This window comes from Stegostoma tigrinum, chromosome 41, assembly GCF_030684315.1.
Source record: "Stegostoma tigrinum isolate sSteTig4 chromosome 41, sSteTig4.hap1, whole genome shotgun sequence".
NCBI lineage: Eukaryota > Metazoa > Chordata > Chondrichthyes > Orectolobiformes > Stegostomatidae > Stegostoma > Stegostoma tigrinum.
This window is the reverse complement of record NC_081394.1, coordinates 10,175,505-10,195,527: the sequence shown is the minus strand read 5'-3', so window position 1 is coordinate 10,195,527 and position 20,023 is coordinate 10,175,505. Positions and strand designations below refer to the sequence as shown.

Here is a 20,023-nt window from a genome sequence, read left to right as displayed (position 1 = left end):
GCGATAGATAATTTTCTGAACAGTAAAGGAATTAAGGGTTGTGGTGAGAGTATGGGCAATGGAACTGAGGCCATAAAAAGATCAGCCATGATCTTACTGAATGGTGAGCAGCTTCGAATGGCCAGATGGTCTACTCCTGTTTCTGGTTCTTATATCTTTATGTTCTACAGTGTTTAAATAAATTGTTTTTTTGATCATTGAGCGGCTTGACCAGTTGCGTCACATCTGGAACATGCGCTCCACACCCTACCAGTAAAACCATAAAAATTTAACATTTTGAGTGGGCCTGGTCTGGACCATAACAGATGTTCCGAAAGGAAGTGAGCCTGGGGAATTAATGACAGAAGATAATAAATGGCAGGAGAAGTTTGCATCAGACCTCCCAACGGAGGGTTAGTGCCACCTTTTCCAAAATAGTTTGTATATTCGGAAACAGACAAACTTAAGAAGAGATAACGGGAACTGCAGGTGCTGGAGAATCCGAGATAACAAGGTGTGGAGCTGGATGAACACAGCAGGCCAAGCAGCATCTCAGCAGCACAGAAGCTGACGTTTCGGGCCTAGGCCCTTCATCATAACCCCTTTTCTGATCTGATGAAGGGTCTAGGCCCGAAACATCAGCTTTCCTGTTCGGCCTGCTGTGTTCATCCAGCCCCACACTTTGTTAAACTTCAGAAGACCACAATCACAAACTGTCAGCTGGCTTCGCCCAATCCTGCCTGAGCACTGATCCCAACAATTGCAATCTTCCCTTTCTGCTGTTTCTGCTGTTCTTTTCAATAAACCACCAATCCCTTTCTCTCCTGTGGACAGCAAGATATACCTTCCCTCCATTGTTAATGCCTTTAAGCAAAGCCAGGCTTTGCACTGGGTTAAGCCCAGCTCACGTGCACACAGCATGATTAGGAAGGCATTTCGCGCACTTACCTTCCTTGCTCAGACCTTTTGAGTACAGGAGTTGGGACGTCACATTGAGGTTGTACAGGACATTAGTGAGGTGTCTTCTGGAGCACGGTGTCCAGTTCTGACTTTAGGAAGGATGTTATTAAGAGGGTTCAGAAAAGATTTACCAGAAACAAAGGGATTGTCAACATCATAGAATCCCTACAGTGCCCTTCAGCCCAACCAGTCTACACTGACCCTCAGGGCATCCCACCCAGTTCCATCCCCCTAAGCTACACATCCCTGAACACTATAGATAGTTTAGCAGCCCTCTAAACAGCATCTTGCCCAGATCCACATCCTACTCTGCATTGTTAAGCCTACGTTTCCCGTGGCTAACCTACCTAGCTTGTACATCGCTGGGTCAAATTAGCATGGCCAATTCTTCCTAAGCTGCACACCTTTGGACTGGGGGAGGAAACCCACACAGACGTGGGAAAGAATGCAAAAACTCAGCGCAGGCGGTCACCTGAGGTGGGGGGTGAGGGGCGGGGAGAACCAAAGCCAGGTCCCTGGTGCTGTGAGGCACCAGCAGTAACCGATGAGCCACCCCAACTTTATGTGAGGTTTAGAAAATCATGAGGGGTACTGATAAGGACAATGGCAGGTGACTTTCCTCAAGGGTGGTGGACTTCAAAACAAGGGGGTATATTTATAAGGTGAGGTGAGAAAGATTTAAAGAAAGGACATACGGGGCAAGATTTTTTTTTTTACACAGAGGGTGGAACATGTGTGCAATGAACTTTCAGAGTAAAGGGTGAATGCAGGTACAGTGACAACATTTAAAAGACTTTTAGATAAGTGCATGAACAGGAAAGGGTTGGAGGGATTTGGGCCAGGACCAGGCAGGTGGGACTGGTTTAGTTTGGGACAATGGTCGGCATGGGCTGGTTGGGCTGAAGGGCCTTTTCCCATGCTGTATGACAGTATAACATCACCAGCATCTCAATTCATCGTAAGCAGGAGCTGTGTCTAGGCCCGAAACGTCAGTTTTCCTGCTCCTCTGACGCTGCTTGGCCTGCTGTGTTCATCCAGCCCCACACCTTGTTATCTTGGATTCTCCAGCATCTGCAGTTCCCATTATCTCTGAGACAATAATTCACTCTGTTTCCTTCTCTCTGTCTCCCTCTCCCTGTATCTCACATTCTCTGGCAATAATCTGCATTGGTTTCCAGGTCAAAACAAAATTAATACAAAATTTTTTGATTTGCTTAAAGATACATATGATCACCATGTTATATCTTCTGGTTCTGGTGCATTAAAACTCCTGGCGCTTTAAGATGCATCATTCGGTGTGTTTAATATGGTTTGCGGTACTGCCTGATCTGAAGGCTGCTCTGCTATTGCTGAGCTTAAAGGAATTGCAAATTCAGAGAAATTGTGCATGCACCATGTCCTCCTTTTGCACTGTAACACACCTGTGGCTCTCGGCTGTGAATGTGGCCACCTGTAGCACTTACACTCTACATCTGTGGTCCCGCATCTACATCTGGGATCCAAGCTCTTTGTAGACCATACACCGAAATATAACATGCCTGCAGCCTGGGTCAGGCAGGCTCGCAGCTGGCGGCTAATGGAAATAACACATGTAAATGTACAGGGTCAGCCAGGAAGTTTGAAGGTTGCGGTATCCAACAGCCCCAAACATACCTTCCAGGTGAAGCAACACTTCACCTGTGCTTCCCAGAGTCTAGTCGACTGCCTTCGCTGCTCACAGTGTGGTCTCCTCTACACTGGGGAAACGAAGCGTAGACTTGGCAACTGCATCGCAGACTGTCTAACGTTCTGATCGCAAAAAAGACCCGAACTATCCGTTCCCTGCCACTTCAATGCACCACCCTGCTCCCCGGCCAACATCTCTGTCTCCGGCTGGCTGCAGTGTTCCAGTGAAGCCCAATGCAAGCTGGAGGAACAACACCTCATTTTCCACTTGGGGACCCTGCAGCCCTCTGAACTCACTATTAAGTTCAATAATTCTAGGGCCTAAACTCCCCCATGTCCCAGCCCCCCAGACCTTGTAACCACACAGCCTGCCCCTACACACCCCACTGTTGTTAGTCACTAACAGTCCCCATTAACAACTGTTCACCCTCCCAGCCTGATCATAGGCAACTCCTTTGTCTGTCCAACTGTCTTTCTCTCTCTTTGGGCTCTATCCTATCGTTTACTCCCTCCCCCACACACCTCCCTATTTTCTGCATATAAACTGACGTTTTCCCAGCTGCAATCAGATCTGAGGAAGGGTCTCTGGACCCGAAACGTCAACTCTGTCTTCTCCTCCACAGATGCTGCCAGACGTGCTGAGATTCTCCAGAAACTTCTGCTTTTGTTCCTGATTTACAGCATCCGCAGTTCTTTTGGTTTTTAGATGGCAGGTTGTGCCTGTTTCGACACAACAAGCTAAGTGACAGCGGTGATCTGCTTCAAATCTCAGGGTAATAGCCTTGACTAGCAACAGCCAAGTGGTGTTATTGTCATTCCAGACACTCCCAGGCAACGTTCTGGTGTCACACATTCAAATCCCACCACGGCAGATGATCAAATCTGAAGTCATCTGAAATTAAGAGTCCTGCGATGATCCCATTGTCGGAAAAACCCACCTGATTGAACAGGGAAGGATGCAGCCATCCTTACCTGGTCTGGGCCTACATGTGACTCCAGACCCACAGCAATATGGCTGACTCCCAACTGCCCCCTGGGTAATTAGGAATGGGGCAATAAATGCTGGACTGGCCAGTGATGTTGGTGCCCTGTGAATGAACAGGAAAAAGGCCTGTTCAAACAATCAGCACCCACCTCCTTGTAAATCTTTTCTCCACCCTTCCCAGTTTAATAACATTCGTCCTATAGCAGAACGATCACAGCTAAGGACAAAACTCCAAATGTGTCCTGATCGCGTTCCTGTACAACCCTACCGTCACGTCCCAACTCCTGTACTCAGAGGTAATGGGAACTGCAGATGCTGGAGAATCCGAGATAACAAAGTGTGAAGCTGGATGAACACAGCAGCCCAAGCAGCATCTCAGGAGCACAATACTGCTTGGCCTGCTGTGTTCATCCAGCTTCACAGATTGTTATCCTGTGCTCAGTGCTCTGACCAATGAAGCCAAACGTACCTGCGCCCCTAGGTCTCTCTGTTTGACAACACTCCCCAGAGTCCCACCATTAACTGTGTAAGTCCCGCCCTGGTTTGTCTTATTAAAGGGCAAAACCTTGCACTTATCTGAAGTAAAATCCATCTGCTATTCCTCACCCCACTGGCCCTGGTGATAAAGATCCTGTCGTACTCTCGGATAACCTTCCTGCTGCCACTATACCACCAATTTTGGTTGCCATCTGCAAATTTACTAATCACGCCTCCTATATTCTCGTCCAAATTGTTTACGTAAATGACGAACATCAGTGGATCCAGCACCAACCCTCGCAGACTAGTCTTGGTCACGGGCCTCCAGTCTGAGCAACCACCCTCTACCTCCACCTCCTATCTCTTACCATCTGGCCAATTTTTTATCCAACTGGCTAGCTCTCCCAAGATCCCGTGTGATCGAACTTTACTGACCAGTGTACCATGCCGAATCTTTTCTAAGACCTTGCTAAAGGCCACGTAGAGGACATCTACTGCCCTTTCTTCATCTATCCTTCTGCTCGCCTCTTCAAAGAACTCAATCAGGTTAGTGAGACACGTCTTCCCACGCTGACTATCCTTTATCAGTCCTCACCTTTCCAAATGCATGTGGATCTTGTCTCTCAGTATTCCCTCCTACAACTTACCCATCACTGATGTCAGGCTCGCCCATCTATAGTTCCCTGTTTTTTTTCTTGCAGACTTTCTTAAATAATGGCCACCCTCCAAGCTTCTGGCACCTCGCCCATGGCTATCAATGATACAAACGTGTCTGCTAGGGGCCTCACAATTTCTTCCCAAGCTTCCAACAAATTCACGGGATACACTTTATCAGGTCCCGTGGATTTATCTACCGTTATGCATTTTAAGACCTCCAGCACCTCTATTTCTGTAATGTGGACTCTTTTCAAGCCATCACTATTTATCTCCCCATGTTCCCTCCACACTGAATACAGATGGGAAATATTTGTTTAGGATCCCATCCACCTCCAGTGGTTCCAGACATAAACAGCCTCATTAATCTCCAAGGTGCCCTATGCTCTCCCTAGTTATTCTTTTCTCCTTAATGTGTTTGCAGAATCTCTTTGGATTCTCCTTAACCCAATCTGCCAAAGCTATCTCATGTCCGCTTTTTGCCTCCTGTTTTACCTCCTTCATGCACTTGTACAACTCTATATTCCTCAAAAGGTTCACATCTTCCAGCTGTCTAAACCTGACATGTTGCCTCCTTCTTTTTCTTGACCAGAGCCTCAATATCTCTCATCATCCGGTGTTCCTGCTCTCGCCAGCCTTGCCCTTCACACTGACATGCTGTCCCTGAAGTCCACTTATCTCGCTTTTGAAAGCCATCCACTTGCCAGATGTCCCTCTACCTGTGAACGGCTTCTCTCAGTTGACTTTTGAAAGTTCCTGCCTAGTACCAGCAAGACTGGGCTCGCCTCAGTAGAGAGCTTTTAACATGTAGACCGGGCCCGTCCTTTTCCATAGCTGTTTTAAAAATTATAAAATTATGGTCACAGGCCCTAAAGTGGTCTTCCAATAATAACTCCCTCACTTGACCTGCCTTATATCCCAAAAGGAGGACAACTATTACCCCCATCTCCGGTGTGGCTATTGACATATTGATGGAGAAAGGTTTCTTGAACACACTTGAACAAATTCCTCCCTATCCAAGCCACTGTGAAAGTTCCAGACTATGTTTGGAAAGTTAAAAAAAACCCTTTTTATTAGTGGAATGAGAGCGTCACTGGCTAGGTCAGCATTTATTTGCCCATCCCTAATTGCCCCAGAGGGCAGTTAAGAGTTAGCCACATTTGGAGTCACATGTAGGCCAGACCAGGTAAGGATGGCAGTTTCCTTCCCTAAAGGACATCAGTGAACCAGATGGGTTTTCCCTGGCAATCAACAATGGATTCATGGTCATCATTAGATTCTTAATTCCAGACATTTATCGGCTATTGTTATTCTTACACCCACCTGCGATCTCACTACATATTCGGTCTTCGCTTACCACCAAAGTGTTCTTACGTCTCAGTTTCACTGGGATAGCTTCACTGGACAATCCCCTAGGAATTGATGTTTTCACCAATCAGAAACACCACTCTCCCTATTCTCTTATAGAATCCCTACAGTGTGGAAGCAGGCCATTCAGCCCATCGAGGCCACACTAGCCCTCCAAACAACATCCCCCTGACCCTCCCCATTCCTGTATTTCTCAATCCACCCAGCCTCTCCGCTATGATTGGCCGATACATGAATGGGCGGGGCCTATACGGATGATTGGCAGGGGGGAGAGACTGCCGATTGGTTCAAATGTCGGAAGCCCTTGTAGATGCACAAGGGGGCGGACCGGAAATGAGAGATCTGGACTACGATTGGTCAAATGGGATGATGATTGGCATGACGAAGCTGCCTCCGATTGGCCAACATCCGTGTATAGGCGGTACGCAGCGCAGTTCATCTGACAGTGACGAATTATGATTGGCCTTACGGGGGTAAGCGGGCCTAATGGGTGATTGATAGCGAACTGGACGGGCCTTGATAGGTGAGGGAGTGTCGGTTTGTGAATAACAGGGGCTCTGAATGGCCGAGAGCATGAAGGGGCGGGACCAATGGGTGACTGAAAGCCCGAAACGGGTAGGTGGGTCAAAGTAATGATTGACATTGATGAAGAGTAGCTCCGATTGGCCCTGGTTGGAGCGGGCGTGTCGGTCTGTGATTGACAGTGCCGCGGCGCGTACCCATTGGCCCTAACCGGAGAAGGCGGGCAGATTGGGGCAGCAGCCTCTCTCCGGATGGCCCCCAGGCGGAGAGGGCGGATCGTTTAGTGATTGACAGGACGGTAGCCGAATGCTATCGGCTAGGATAGGCAGAGGGGCGGTGTCCGCTGTGATCGACGTGTTCTGATTGGCCGGGAAGGGATGGGGTGAATCCAGGAGCTGTCAGCCCCCGGGGTCAGAAGATGGCGTCAAGCGGAGCCGGCACCGGTTCCGGCACCGGCGGGGGCTCCGAGCGAAGAGACAGGAGCTGGGGTAAGAGTGAGAGAGTGTTATGGGGGATATTGACCTGGAGGGGTATTGAGGGCCGTGTGGATGGTGAGAGAGAGAGACCTACATCACCCAACCCCCTCCCCCCTCCCCAGGCTTCTCCATCGCCACCCAGAAAACACGGGCTGGGGCTGCTGGTTGCCAGGGAAACCGAGGTTCTGGTTGTCAGGGACACGGGTTGTGGGGTTCAGGTTGCCAGGGACACCAGGATTCTGGTTGCCAGGGACACCAGGATTGTGGTTTTGGTTGCCAAGGAAACTGAGATTAGGGTTTTGGTTGCCTGGGAAACTGGGTTTGGGTTCTGGTTGTCAGGGATTCTAGTGGAGCGTGTGTTATCTGGTTCCCAGGATAGTTGGGGATTCTGGTTTCCAGAAAAACCTGAGGTAAGCAGTCCTGGTTGTAGGGGTAGTTAGACCAGGTCTCTGCACTTAGTTTAAATTTCAAACATGCACTTTATTCATGAAAAAATGTCTTCATACACATGCATAATCAGTAGAGCAGTTCAACTCTGTAGAGTCGATGTTTGTCTTGGTGTGTCCCAGGGAACAGACCGTAGAGCATAGAGCCCTGTATCACAGAGGTGCTTGGGACGGCCCTCGACACAAACCACTGCATCTTACTCCAGACTTCCTTTGCAAAGGCACATTCCAGAAAGAGATACGTGATGAGGCATTCTGCCAAGTGACTTTGACAGCCTGCTCAGGGAACCACGCAACAGGATCCACACTCTCCATCTCCCTCAGGGTCTCAGGGACACTACATGCCGACCACTTCTTGATGGATCTGTGGTCAAAGGTGTTTATTTTTGCAAATTTCTCCACGAAGGACAGGTGATATGGAATGGTCCAACTACCTGGAGCATTCCATGGTAACAAGGCTAGTCCTATCCTTCACAACACCAGCAACAGGTAAAACCTCAGTATGTTAGTGACACTTAGTGTTTGTATACCGAGAGTCTACACAGTTTAATGCAGCCACACACAATGGTGGCCATCAGAATGAGGGCAGCATTGAATACATTCATTCCCCGCACCCCCCCATCCAGAGTTTTGTATGTGGTGCCCTTGCAGACATGGTCCACTTTGGACCTCCAGATGAAGTGGAAAATGTCTCAGGTAACTGCAACAGTGCACATTGTGGGAATGGGCTTCACCTGCTCCATGTACATTAGCAGAGGCAGTGCCGCAAACCTGATGGCCAGGTTCTTACCCTGAATGGAGAAGGAGCGGTGCTTCCAAAAACCCAGTTTCTGCCTTACCTGGGTGGAAGACATCACCAAAGTTTTCATACATGCTCCAGCCCCTCCGAACCATATTCCGAAAACCTTCAAGTAATCTGTTCTGAAAATGAAGGGGATAAAGGGCCAGTCGGCCCAGTTTCCAAAGAACATGGCCTCGCTCTTGCCTCGATTTACCTTGGCTCCCGAGGCCCGTTCAAACTCGTGCAGATTCTCATGGGACTGAACGCTGACAGTGGATCTGCGCAGAAAGTGGTGATGTCATCCATGTACAGGGAGGCTTTGACCTGCAGGCCTCTGCCCCCTGGAATAGACACCCCTCTCAGGCTCACATCCTTCCTGATGGACTCAACACACACACAAGGCAGGAGAAAGCAGTCAGCCCTGTCTGACTCCGGATCTGATTCCCACTCATTGATTGAGACTGCACTAATGATGTTGGTGTAGAGCAGTCGGATCGAATTGCAGATTCTCTCCCCAAAGCCTGTTTTGGAGAGCATGTCCCATAAGTAGGTGTGAGATATTCTGCCAAAGACCTTCTCCTGGTCCAGGCTGATGAGGCAGGTGATCATCCACCCCCTGTCCTGTATGAAAGTGATTATATCCCTGAGGAGCACGGGACTGTCAGAGATCATCCTGCCCGATGCAGCACAGGTTTGGTCAGGGTGAATCGCCGATCCCAGAACATGCCTGACTCAGTTAACGGGGATCTGAGACGGGATTTTGTAGTCTGCATTCAGCAATAAGAGTGTTGTCAATTTCAAATTCCTCTCTCTCTCCCCCTTCCACTTGTAGATGAGGGTGATGATTCCTCATGGATTCAGTCATGGTACCTGCCAGAAGCATATTTTCACACACCTTCAGCACGCCGTGGCCAATCAGATCCCACAGAGTTGAATACAACTCGGTCGGGAAGCCTTTGCTTCCAGGATTTTATTCCTTTCCAGTCATCCAGAGATAACGGCTGGCCCAGCCTCTCCCACACACTGCTATCTAAGATCTCAGTGACAGAGGACAGGAACAACTGGGAAGCCACACTGTATGTGGGCTTCATGTCGTACAATCTGGTATAAACAGATATGCTGATCCTCAGGCTGAGGGGATGTTACCGAAGCTGTGGTGCAGTGGGTACCCCTTGGTTCCCGATGCTGGAGATTGGATTTCACCAGGGCCTCTTGGGACGTCCGGCGTTTCTAGGATGGTTGTGGGGTTGGGGGGGTTGGGGGAGGGGCAGCGCGGCGTGTGTGTTCCTCCCCTTCTCCCCCATGGTGCTGGGCTGTGCTGTGCTTCCTTTTTATTGTTGGTGGCCATCCCTCTGCATGGGTTTCATCGTCAGAGCAGCTGCTGGTGTGTCCAGCATGCAGTTGCCTCTTATCTTTCTGCTGTTGTCCGGGGGCGGGGGCGGGATGGGTACCGTCAGCATGTTTTCCTTTTCTGGTTGTTTCTCACTGGTATCCACTCCCCAGCCTCCCTTTGCTTCCTCCTTCTTCATTGACTCTGCTCTGTTCAAGTGGAGGCTGGTTCAGTTGTTGTGCCTCCACACTGGCTACATTTTCTTCCTCTCTGGCCTGTCTCTGTCTTTCGGTGCCCGCTGTTTCAGTTCTCTTGCTTGAGGGTGGCAGTTTACTGTCCTCTAGGAGCCCATGGCTCCTATTGCCACTTCTGGCTGCCCGAGCATACGTGCTATCCCCTACACCCCCCGCCCCCCCACCACCTTGAAAAGCTGGCCTCCTTCCCCACACAGGTTGCAGCTCTTGGACTCCTTGCATTCCTTAGCCAGGTGGCCTTTCTGTTTGCTTTTCTTGCAGACAGTCACTTTGCAGTCCACTGCCATGTGCCCTGACTTCCCACAGGTTTGGCGTACTCTTGGGTGCCTCGTGTACAGGTAGCTGTGCTATAACGCATGTTTCATTTACACGAATTGGCTGTAATGCGATTAACGAATAGTGTACGCTGTTTGGACAACGCAAACTTTCTACTGTCGAGGGATAATGATTTCCGCAGTAGTGTGAGGTCACACAAAAGTGCAACTATCACCTGTAAGTCAGGAAGCCTCGGCTGCTCCAATCACGAAGCTAGAGAATGTTATCGTTAACATCCCCCTTCAGTGTTACCTTGACCTGCCGCTTGCTGGCCCAGATTCCAAAGGGGTCCACTATGTCAGTGGCCTCTTTCAAGCTGTACATTCCTTCCCAGACGGTCAGGGCTTCTGTCAGCAAGTAGAGGTTGTTCTAGAATCCCTACAGTATGGAAACAGGCCATTTGGCCCAACAAATCCCAGGAATTGAACCCGGGTGCCTGGCACTGTAAGGCAGCAGTGCTAACCACAGAGCTATTATGCTGCCATATGTTCTTATGGATTGTGACAAACTGGGCTTCTTTGTGTAGGGAGAATGGATGATGGTGCTACAGACAACTTGGAGAGGGGTCCATCACCTCCTTCCTCCTCAGATACCTTCAGGAGTGTGAACCACCATCACCCCCCTCCCTCCCCCCCCCCCCCCCAAACACACACACACACACACACACACACAAACACACACAGGAGAAATCCTGCAGACAGAAAATATCTGCTGCTTGGAACCCACAGCAATCCAGGAGGGCTCTCCTCATGGTGAAGGTCCGGTCAACCAGTGACCCTTTTGTCGCTTTCTTCAGTCAGCCCAGCAGTTTTGTGATCACCTGTCCGAGGGAATGGGTATGAGCAGAAGCCATGGCATTCCATTGCTAGGTGACTGTGGGCAGATAACCCTTGAACCACCAGTGCATCTCCTGGCTGTTTCCATTCCAGAGCTGCTCTGATGTTTATTTTTGAGGCAGCGTGGTGTTCTGCTCTGACTTCAAGAGCTGGTCCAGGGCTTCCCTCCTGCCGTCCAGCACTGCAGTTAGTTGGGATTGACATAGGGTTCTGGGAGAGCGAGCAGGATGGTGGGATTACACTGACATTGATATAGGACTCTGGAAGAGAGACTGGTACAGTGAGATTACACGAAGATTAATACAGAGCCGTAGGAGAGATAAGAGGGTTGTTGGTTCAAGGCCAGACTATCCCTGGCTTTGTGCCTGGATGTTGAGTACAGTTTCAGAATACCGTAGGCACTGCTCCTGAGTGTGCGGTATAGTTTTGGGATACTGCAGGCACTGTTCCTGGGTGCCGGGTACAGTTTTGGGATACAGCAGGCACTGTTCCTGGGGGTAGGGTACAGTTTTAGGATACTGCAGGCACTGTTCCTTGGGGTGGGGTACAGTTTTAGGATACAGCAGGCACTGTTCCTTGGGGTGGGGTACAGTTTTGGGATACTGCAGGCACTGTTCCTGGGTGTCGGGTACAATTTTGGGATACTGTAGGCACTGTTCCTGGGTGCTGGGTACAGTTTTGGAATACTGTAGGCACTGTTCCTGTGTGCGGGGTACAGTTTTGGGATGCTTCGGGCACTGTTCCTGGGGGTGGGGTAAGTTTTGGGATACTGCAGGCACTGTTCTTGTGTGCTAGGTACAGTTTTGGGATACTGCAGGCACTGTTCCTGTGTGCTAGGTACAGTTTTGGGATACTGCAGGCACTGTTCCTGTGTGCTAGGTACAGTTTTGGGATACTGCAGGCACTGTTCCTGGGTGCTAGGTACAGTTTTGGAATACTGTAGGCACTGTTCCTGTGTGCGGGGTACAGTTTTGGGATACTGCAGGCACTGTTCCTGTGTGCTGGGTACAGCTTTGGGATACTGTAGGCACTGTTCCTGGGTGCTGGGTACAGTTTTGGGATACTGCAGGCACTGTTCCTGTGTGCTGGGTACAGTTTTGGAATACTGTAGCCACTGTTCCTGTGTGCCGGATACAGTTTGGTGATACTGTAGGCACTGTTCCTGTGTGCCAGGTACAGCTTTGGGATACTGTAGGCACTGTTCCTGTGTGCCAGGTACAGTTTTGTGATACTGCAGGCACTGTTCCTGTGTGCCAGGTACAGTTTTGTGATACTGTAGGCACTGTTCCTGTGTGCCGGGTACATTTTTGTGATACTGCAGGCACTGTTCCTGTGTGCCAGGTACCGTTTTGGGATACTGCAGGCACTGTTCCTGGGTGCCGGGTACAGTTTTGTGATACTGCAGGCACTGTTCCTGGGTGCCGGGTACAGTTTTGTGATACTGCAGGCACTGTTCCTGTGTGCCAGGTACCGTTTTGGGATACTGCAGGCACTGTTCCTGTGTGCCAGGTACAGTTTTGTGATACTGCAGGCACTGTTCCTGTGTGCCAGGTACAGTTTTGTGATACTGCAGGCACTGTTCCTGTGTGCCAGGTACAGTTTTGTGATACTGCAGGCACTGTTCCTGTGTGCCAGGTACAGTTTTGTGATACTGTAGGCACTGTTCCTGTGTGCCGGGTACATTTTTGTGATACTGCAGGCACTGTTCCTGTGTGCCAGGTACCGTTTTGGGATACTGCAGGCACTGTTCCTGGGTGCCGGGTACAGTTTTGTGATACTGCAGGCACTGTTCCTGGGTGCCGGGTACAGTTTTGTGATACTGCAGGCACTGTTCCTGTGTGCCAGGTACCGTTTTGGGATACTGCAGGCACTGTTCCTGTGTGCCAGGTACAGTTTTGGGATACTGCAGGCACTGTTCCTGTGTGCCAGGTACAGTTTTGTGATACTGCAGGCACTGTTCCTGTGTGCCAGGTACAGTTTTGGGATACTGCAGGCACTGTTCCTGTGTGCCAGGTACAGTTTTGTGATACTGCTGGCACTGTTCCTGTGTGCCGGGTACAGTTTTGTGATACTGCAGGCACTGTTCCTGGGTGCCGGGTGCAGTTTTGGGATACTGCAGGCACTGTTCCTGTGTGCCGGGTACAGTTTTGTGATACTGTAGGCACTGTTCCTGTGTGCCAGGTACAGTTTTGTGATACTGCAGGCACTGTTTCTGTGTGCCGGGTACAGTTTTGTGATACTGCAGACACTGTTCCTGGGGTACAATGTGAAGTAACTGTTGAATCATTATCTGGATGCCAGTCTTTGTCTGTTAACTCTCTTTTCCAAAGGCCTACCTACTCTGTCATGCCAACTTGGACTTAAGTTGGTTTGAATTCATCCCGTTCAGATATTTTCTAATCAGCTCCTAGGCAAGTCGGACATAAACCCAAGCCTCCCGGTTCTGAGGTCACCACATTCCCGCTGCCCTCCAAGAGCCCTCTTTTAACCTGTTTATCCACATCAATGTGATTTTTACACATCTTGTTTCTCCCCTCTCAATAAAAGTTGGGAGAGTGTGCACGTGTCTGCAAATGAGTCACTGGGCTGTCCTTGGAACTGTGCTATCAGGCCACAGGGAATGTGTGCAGCTTCATAATTTACTCATGCAGTGAGATAAAAGGGTGAAGGGCATTCAGACAGTCAGCATTGAGCTGTCAGACTTAGAAGAAAGGAACCTGTGCTCGCTGTGTCTCAGAACCATCAAAGGGTAAATTCAAGCACTCCTGCTTCCCTCACCGTGACAGTCTTCCAGGGATCAGAGGTAAAATTAATCTGCCATCATCTGTTCAGTCAGAGGAGGTGTCCAAGCATCACTGCCAAAGGCTGTGATCTGTGACCTGCCTTTAGCAGCCCCTGCTTGCACTGCTGTAGCCTGTGCGATGTTGGCTCACCTACTGTACTGCCGTTGGGGAGATGGGGAGGGAGAGAGAGAGGGAGGGGAATATGGCGATGGGAGAAGGTGGAGAGAGAGAGAGAGAGAGAGAGAGAGAGGGAAGGGGAGCAGGAGAGCAGGAGAGAAGGGGAAGGGGAAGTGGGGACATGGAGAGAGAGAGATTTAGGGAGATGTCGTGGGGGAGAGGTGGTGAGAAAGAGAGTGGGAATGGAAGATTGCGATGGGGAGAGAAAGATGTGGGGAGTGGATGAGAGAATGGGGAGCCAGTGAGGGGCAGCGTTGGAGAGAAGACAGATTGTCCTGGTTTTGACTGAACGATGTAGGGGGAAGGGCTCATATATGTCAAAGTCAGGAAGATGTGTGACTTTGGAAGGCCCATTCTTTTTTTCATGTCCCCTCTCTCTCCTATCTTTTACAGTAACCTTTTCTTTCCGTCTCTCCTGGTTTCCCACAGCATTTTTCTCTTCTCACCACGAATTTGTCCCATTCCCTCCATCTTATCATTAATGTTTCCCCTTCTTCCTAGGATTCCTGGATCCATCATCACCGCCGTCCCCTCCCCAATGTGACACATAATCCTGTATCAATTTACAAACAGCTCTTATTCTTCCCACCTCCCCTTCCCTAAACTGAATTAATTGCAGATTAATCCCTTGTCATACATTCTCCTCAAATCCACATACCAATCCACAAACTAATCCTGCAGCCCCACCCTGTCCCTGTAACCATCTATCAATCTCTAAACTAATCCTGCAGCCCCATTCTCTCCCCATAGCCCTACATCAATCCCCAAACAAATCCTGCAGCCCCATTCTCTCCCCATAGCCCTACATCAATCCCCAAACTAATCCTGCAGCCCCATTCTCTCCCCATAGCCCTACATCAATCCCCAAACTAATCCTGCAGCCCCATTCTCTCCCCATACCCCTACATCAATCCCCAAACTAATTCTACACCCCCGTTCTCTCCCCATAGCCCTACATCAATCCCCAAACTAATCCTACACCCCCATTCTCTCCCCATAGCCCTACATCAATCCCCAAACTAATCCTACACCCCCATTCTCTCCCCATAGCCCTACATCAATCCCCAAACTAATCCTACACCCCCATTGTCTCCCCATAGCCCTACATCAATCCCCAAACTAATTCCACTGCCCCACTGATTCCCCTTAGCCCTACATCAATTCCCAAACTAATCCCACTGCCTTGCTGTCTCCCCTGCTCTATTTCAGGCATAAAATAATTCTACTGCCCTACTTTCTCCCCTTAGTCCCATATAAATTACCAATCAATCTCACTACCTTGCTCCCCTCATCTCCCTGCATCATCTGGAAGAGCATGGCTTGATCAAATACAGTCAACACGGCTTTGTGAGGGGTAGGTCATGCCTTACAAACCTTATCGAGATTTTTGAGGATGTGACTAGAAAGCTTGATGAGGGTCGAGCTGTGGATGTGGTGTATATGGACTTCAGTAAGGCATTTGATAAGGTTCCCCATGGTAGGCTCATTCAGAAGGTCAGGAGGAATGGGATACAGGGGAACTTAGCTGCTTGGATACAGAATTGGCTGGCCAACAGAAGACAGCGAGTGGTAGTAGAAGGAAAATATTCTGCCTGGAAGTCAGTGGTGAGTGGGGTTCCACAGGGCTCTGTCCTTGGGCCTCTACTGTTTGTAATTTTTATTAATGACTTGGACGAGGGAATTGAAGGATGGGTCAGCAAGTTTGCAGACGACACAAAGGTCGGAGGTGTTGTTGACAGTGTAGAGGGCTGTTGTAGGCTGCAGCGGGACATTGACAGGATGCAGAGATGGGCTGAGAGGTGGCAGATGGAGTTCAACCTGGATAAATGTGAGGTGATGCATTTTGGAAGGTCGAATTTGAAAGCTGAGTACAGGATTAAGGATAGGATTCTTGGCAGTGTGGAGGAACAGAGGGATCTTGGTGTGCAGATACATAGATCCCTTAAAATGGCCACCCAAGTGGACAGGGTTGTTAAGAAAGCATATGGTGTTTTGGCTTTCATTAACAGGGGGATTGAGTTTAAGAGTCGTGAGATCTTGTTGCAGCTCTATAAAACTTTGGTTAGACCGCACTTGGAATACTGCGTCCAGTTCTGGTCGCCCTATTATAGGAAAGATGTGGATGCTTTGGAGAGGGTTCAGAGGAGGTTTACCAGGATGCTGCCTGGACTGGAGGGCTTATCTTATGAAGAGAGGTTGACTGAGCTCGATCTCTTTTCATTGGAGAAAAGGAGGAGGAGAGGGGACCTAATTGAGGTATACAAGATAATGAGAGGCATAGATAGAGTTGATAGCCAGAGACTATTTCCCAGGGCAGAAATGGCTAGCACGAGGGGTCATAGTTTTAAGCTGGTTGGTGGAAAGTATAGAGGGGATGTCAGAGGCAGGTTCTTTACACAGAGAGTTGTGAGAGCATGGAATTCGTTGCCAGCAGCAGTTGTGGAAGCAAGGTCATTGGGGTCATTTAAGAGACTGCTGGACATGTATATGGTCACAGAAATTTGAGGGTGCATACATGAGGATCAATGGTCGGCACAACATTGTGGGCTGAAGGGCCTGTTCTGTGCTGTACTGTTCTATGTTCTATGTTCTATTCCCAAAGTAATTCCAACTGCTGTGTATAATTCCCAAACCAATCCCACTGTCCCGCTATCCCCATCGGTCTGCCAGTAGAGCTGTAAAGTAAAATGTCACAAACAATTCAGATGATGGGGAAAAGTTTGTAAGTCGAAAGAGAAAAGTCAAGGACATTGAGTTACACAGCAATCTGCTCAAAAAATAAAGCAAGTGTGTGGCAGGGGAGGGTGAAGAATGCTAAACAGGGAAAGATTGTCAGAAGTTTAAAATTTATAGACGTTTTATCAGAATGCACAAAGCGTTTCTAACAGTGTGGACAAATCGATTGCACAAACCAAGATGAATGAGTTTGATTTAATGTCATTGTCACAGATGGCCAAATATTAGAAATTCTTTGCACAGCAAGAGTCCATTCAGCCTGCTGTGCTTTTGCAAGCTGTTCATTGAATCATTATAGAATGTTGTGGTTGGTGGGCTCGCCGAGCTGGTTTATTGTTCCGCAGATGTTTTGTTACCGTGCTACCATGCACAGTAACGAAACATCTGCAGAACAACAAACCAGCTCGGCGAGCCCACCAACTTCAACACCCACAACCCGAGCTACAAATCTACTCCAAAACCTTCGACGTTATAGAATCTGTATGGTGTGGAAGCAGGCCATTCAGCCCATCAAATCCACACCAACTTCCGAAGAGCATCCCGCCCAGACCCACCCTATCCATGGCTAACCCACCTAGCCTGCACATTCCTGTACACTATGGGCAATTTAGCATGGCCAATCCACCCTAACCTGCACATATTTGGGCTGTGCAAGGAAACCCCTGCACAGACACTGGGAGAATGTGCAAACCCCGCACAGACAGGCTCCCAAGGCTCAAATTGAACCTGGATCTCTGGTGCTGTGAATTAGTAATGCTGACCACTGAGCCACTGTGCTGTCCACCCCCCCCCCCCGCCCTTTTTTTTGTATCAAATCTGTAGACCTCAGTCTCCCTTTCACTTGAGCTGTCTGAGTTCACTTTGAGATTTGTGAACACCACACACAGAATCTCTGCAGTGGACCAAACACACCTAATTCCACTCTGCGGCTTTTGGCTCATTGCTCTGTGGATTGAAACACTTTGAGCGAATGACCAAGTGTGTTTTTTTTTAATGTATGACCAGGGCTACAGCCTCTACCTTTCAGGCACAGAGTTCCCAAATCACCCCACCACCCTCAGAGTGGTTGGGGGGGTCAAGAAAAATTCACTTCCACCACACTCTCCACATCTTTCTGTAAGTGATTTCAAATTCACACTCCCCAGAACATTGGTGTCTCTGCTGAGGGGAGCATTACCCGCTCTTTCTTAGCTGCCCATTAATTTACAAGTTCCAATTAAACTCGATGGGCCAAATAACCTGCTTCCACACTTTAGGGAGTCTGTGTTACTGCTTAGGTTCCTCATTTCCAAAGAAGTTGGACCTGATTAAAGGAACTGAGTGGAATCCGTCCAAGTCTATTGATGCTGCAAAGTTAGGTGGGGAAATGAGCTGAGAGAAGAACATGTAGAGACTGGAAAGGGCATGTGGCTGGGTTCAGTGCAAGGAAGTGCCAGATGGCATATGAAACAGGGAAGTGTTAAGGTCGCACAATGGAATGTCACTGTTCAGACAGACTTGGGTGTCTGTGTGTACAGAAGTGTTGCACTCACTGAAAGTGATTGGAAAGACAAATGGTATGTTAGCCTTTATTGCAGAGGTGTTCACGAGTAAAGAATTCTTGGTACGGTTTTATGAGGCATTGTTGACAGCTGAGCTGGAGGGCTATGTTTAGTGGTTTGACGCTGTATCAGAGGAAAGACAGAAGCATGTGAAATATGAGCCAACGTCGACCATTTAGCCTCTCATGCCCGTTATTGAATGTTGTAGAGATGCCGGTGTTGGACTTGGGTGGACCAGGTTAGAAATCACACAACACCAAGTTATAGTCTAACAGGTTTATTTGAAAACACAAGCTTTTGGAGTAGGGACTAACACCTGAATTAGGACTGAGGCTCCGAAAGCTTGTTTTCAAACAAACCTGTTGAACTATGACCTGGTATCGTGTGATTTCTGACTCTGTTATTGAATGGCAGAGGAAGCACAAGGGGTGGGGAAGGGGCTGTGTGACCTCCTGCCTCTGTTTGTTATGTTGAGTTTGCAGGTCTATGATTGACATCGAGAATGACACATTGCATTATTTAACACCACCTCTACGTGGAGACAGGTCCAAAGGTGCTTTGCAGATGTGTAATCAGGCAGAAAAGGCTGAGGCAATCTATCGGAATTTGCTTCACCGCCTACAGGAGAGAAGAAGAGAATCTGAGTGGGGAGACTGATACCAGCTATTGCATTGCTTTCACTATTGCTGTCTTTGTCTACCCACGGAGCTGTGCCAGGGCATGAATTAGTCACGAGCACAGTTATGGCCCTTGTTCCTTGTTTACTGGCTTGCGACCGATGTGGCAGCTCATCAATGTCTCGGGAGCCTCTCTTCATGATCAGACAATGGCAGGCAAATGATGTAGCCTCTGTTCCTTGACCTTCACAATACTGTCCACCCCCGACACAACTGCCCAGGATCCATTTAAACGGTTTAATAGTTAGAGTTGCACCGTCTGCTGGAAGTCTCCAGTGTGTCTTTGCTGTCATAGACCTGGACAGTTCCATTCCTCTTAGGGCTCAGGTCCCATTCAGTGCTGTGCCTCAGCCCAAGTAAAACTCTACTGGCCATAACTTCACTCACCTCAAGTCCTCCGCACTATCCATCTGCACTCCCCATCTGGGAACACATCAGTTTTAAGGTTTTAATCCTTGTTTATAAATCCCACTCTGTTAGCCTTACCAGCTACACAAATCCCATACCTGGAACCTCCTCCGAGATTCAGGAATTCCCTTACTAAATCTCTGCCTCTCTCTCTCTCTTCCCTCTTTTGAGATGCTCTTAATATCTTCTTCTTTAACCAAGGTTTTGCTCACCATCCTGACATCTCCTCAATTTAGTTTTTATTCATTCCCGGTTACGGGCACGTTTATTGTCCATCCCGAGATTCCCCTTGGGAAGCTGCTTTCTTGATCCACCACTCTCTAAGTGTTGTAGGTAGACCCACAGTGCTTTTGAGGAGGTGGGGTGGGGGTGTGGGAGGTTGCGTTCATGAATTTTCACCCCAGGACAATAAGGAAACGTGATGTAGTTCCAAGTCAAGATGGTGTGTGGCTTGGTAGTGTTCCCATCTATCTGTTTTCCCCTGTTGTTCTAGGTGGTAGATTTGAAACGTGCTGTTGGTAGCTTGCTGCAGGGCATCTTGTCGATGGTATGCACTGCCTCTACTGAGCATCAGCTGTCAAAGGAGTGAATGGAGATGGTAATGGATGTGGTGCCAATCAAGCGGGCTAGTTCGAGTCAGGAGTTTAGTGCCA

General features: G+C 48.9%; 1 protein-coding gene across 4 annotated transcripts in view; it reads left to right on the top strand.

Annotated features, from left to right (window-relative positions):
* Window positions 1–6,990: 6,990 nt before the first annotated feature.
* The window catches only part of lipeb (lipase, hormone-sensitive b), a 55,381-nt gene continuing 42,348 nt past the window's right edge, over window positions 6,991–20,023 (top strand). For 3 of the 4 annotated variants that reach the window (XM_059641326.1, XM_059641327.1, XM_048523836.2), the window contains exon 1: window positions 6,991–7,098. In XM_059641326.1, coding sequence (XP_059497309.1) covers window positions 7,029–7,098 — 70 coding nt within the window. In that variant the 5' untranslated portion in view covers window positions 6,991–7,028. Of the gene's footprint in view, window positions 7,099–13,743; window positions 13,852–20,023 lie in introns of those variants that run through there. The other variant, XM_059641329.1, reaches the window with a different exon arrangement.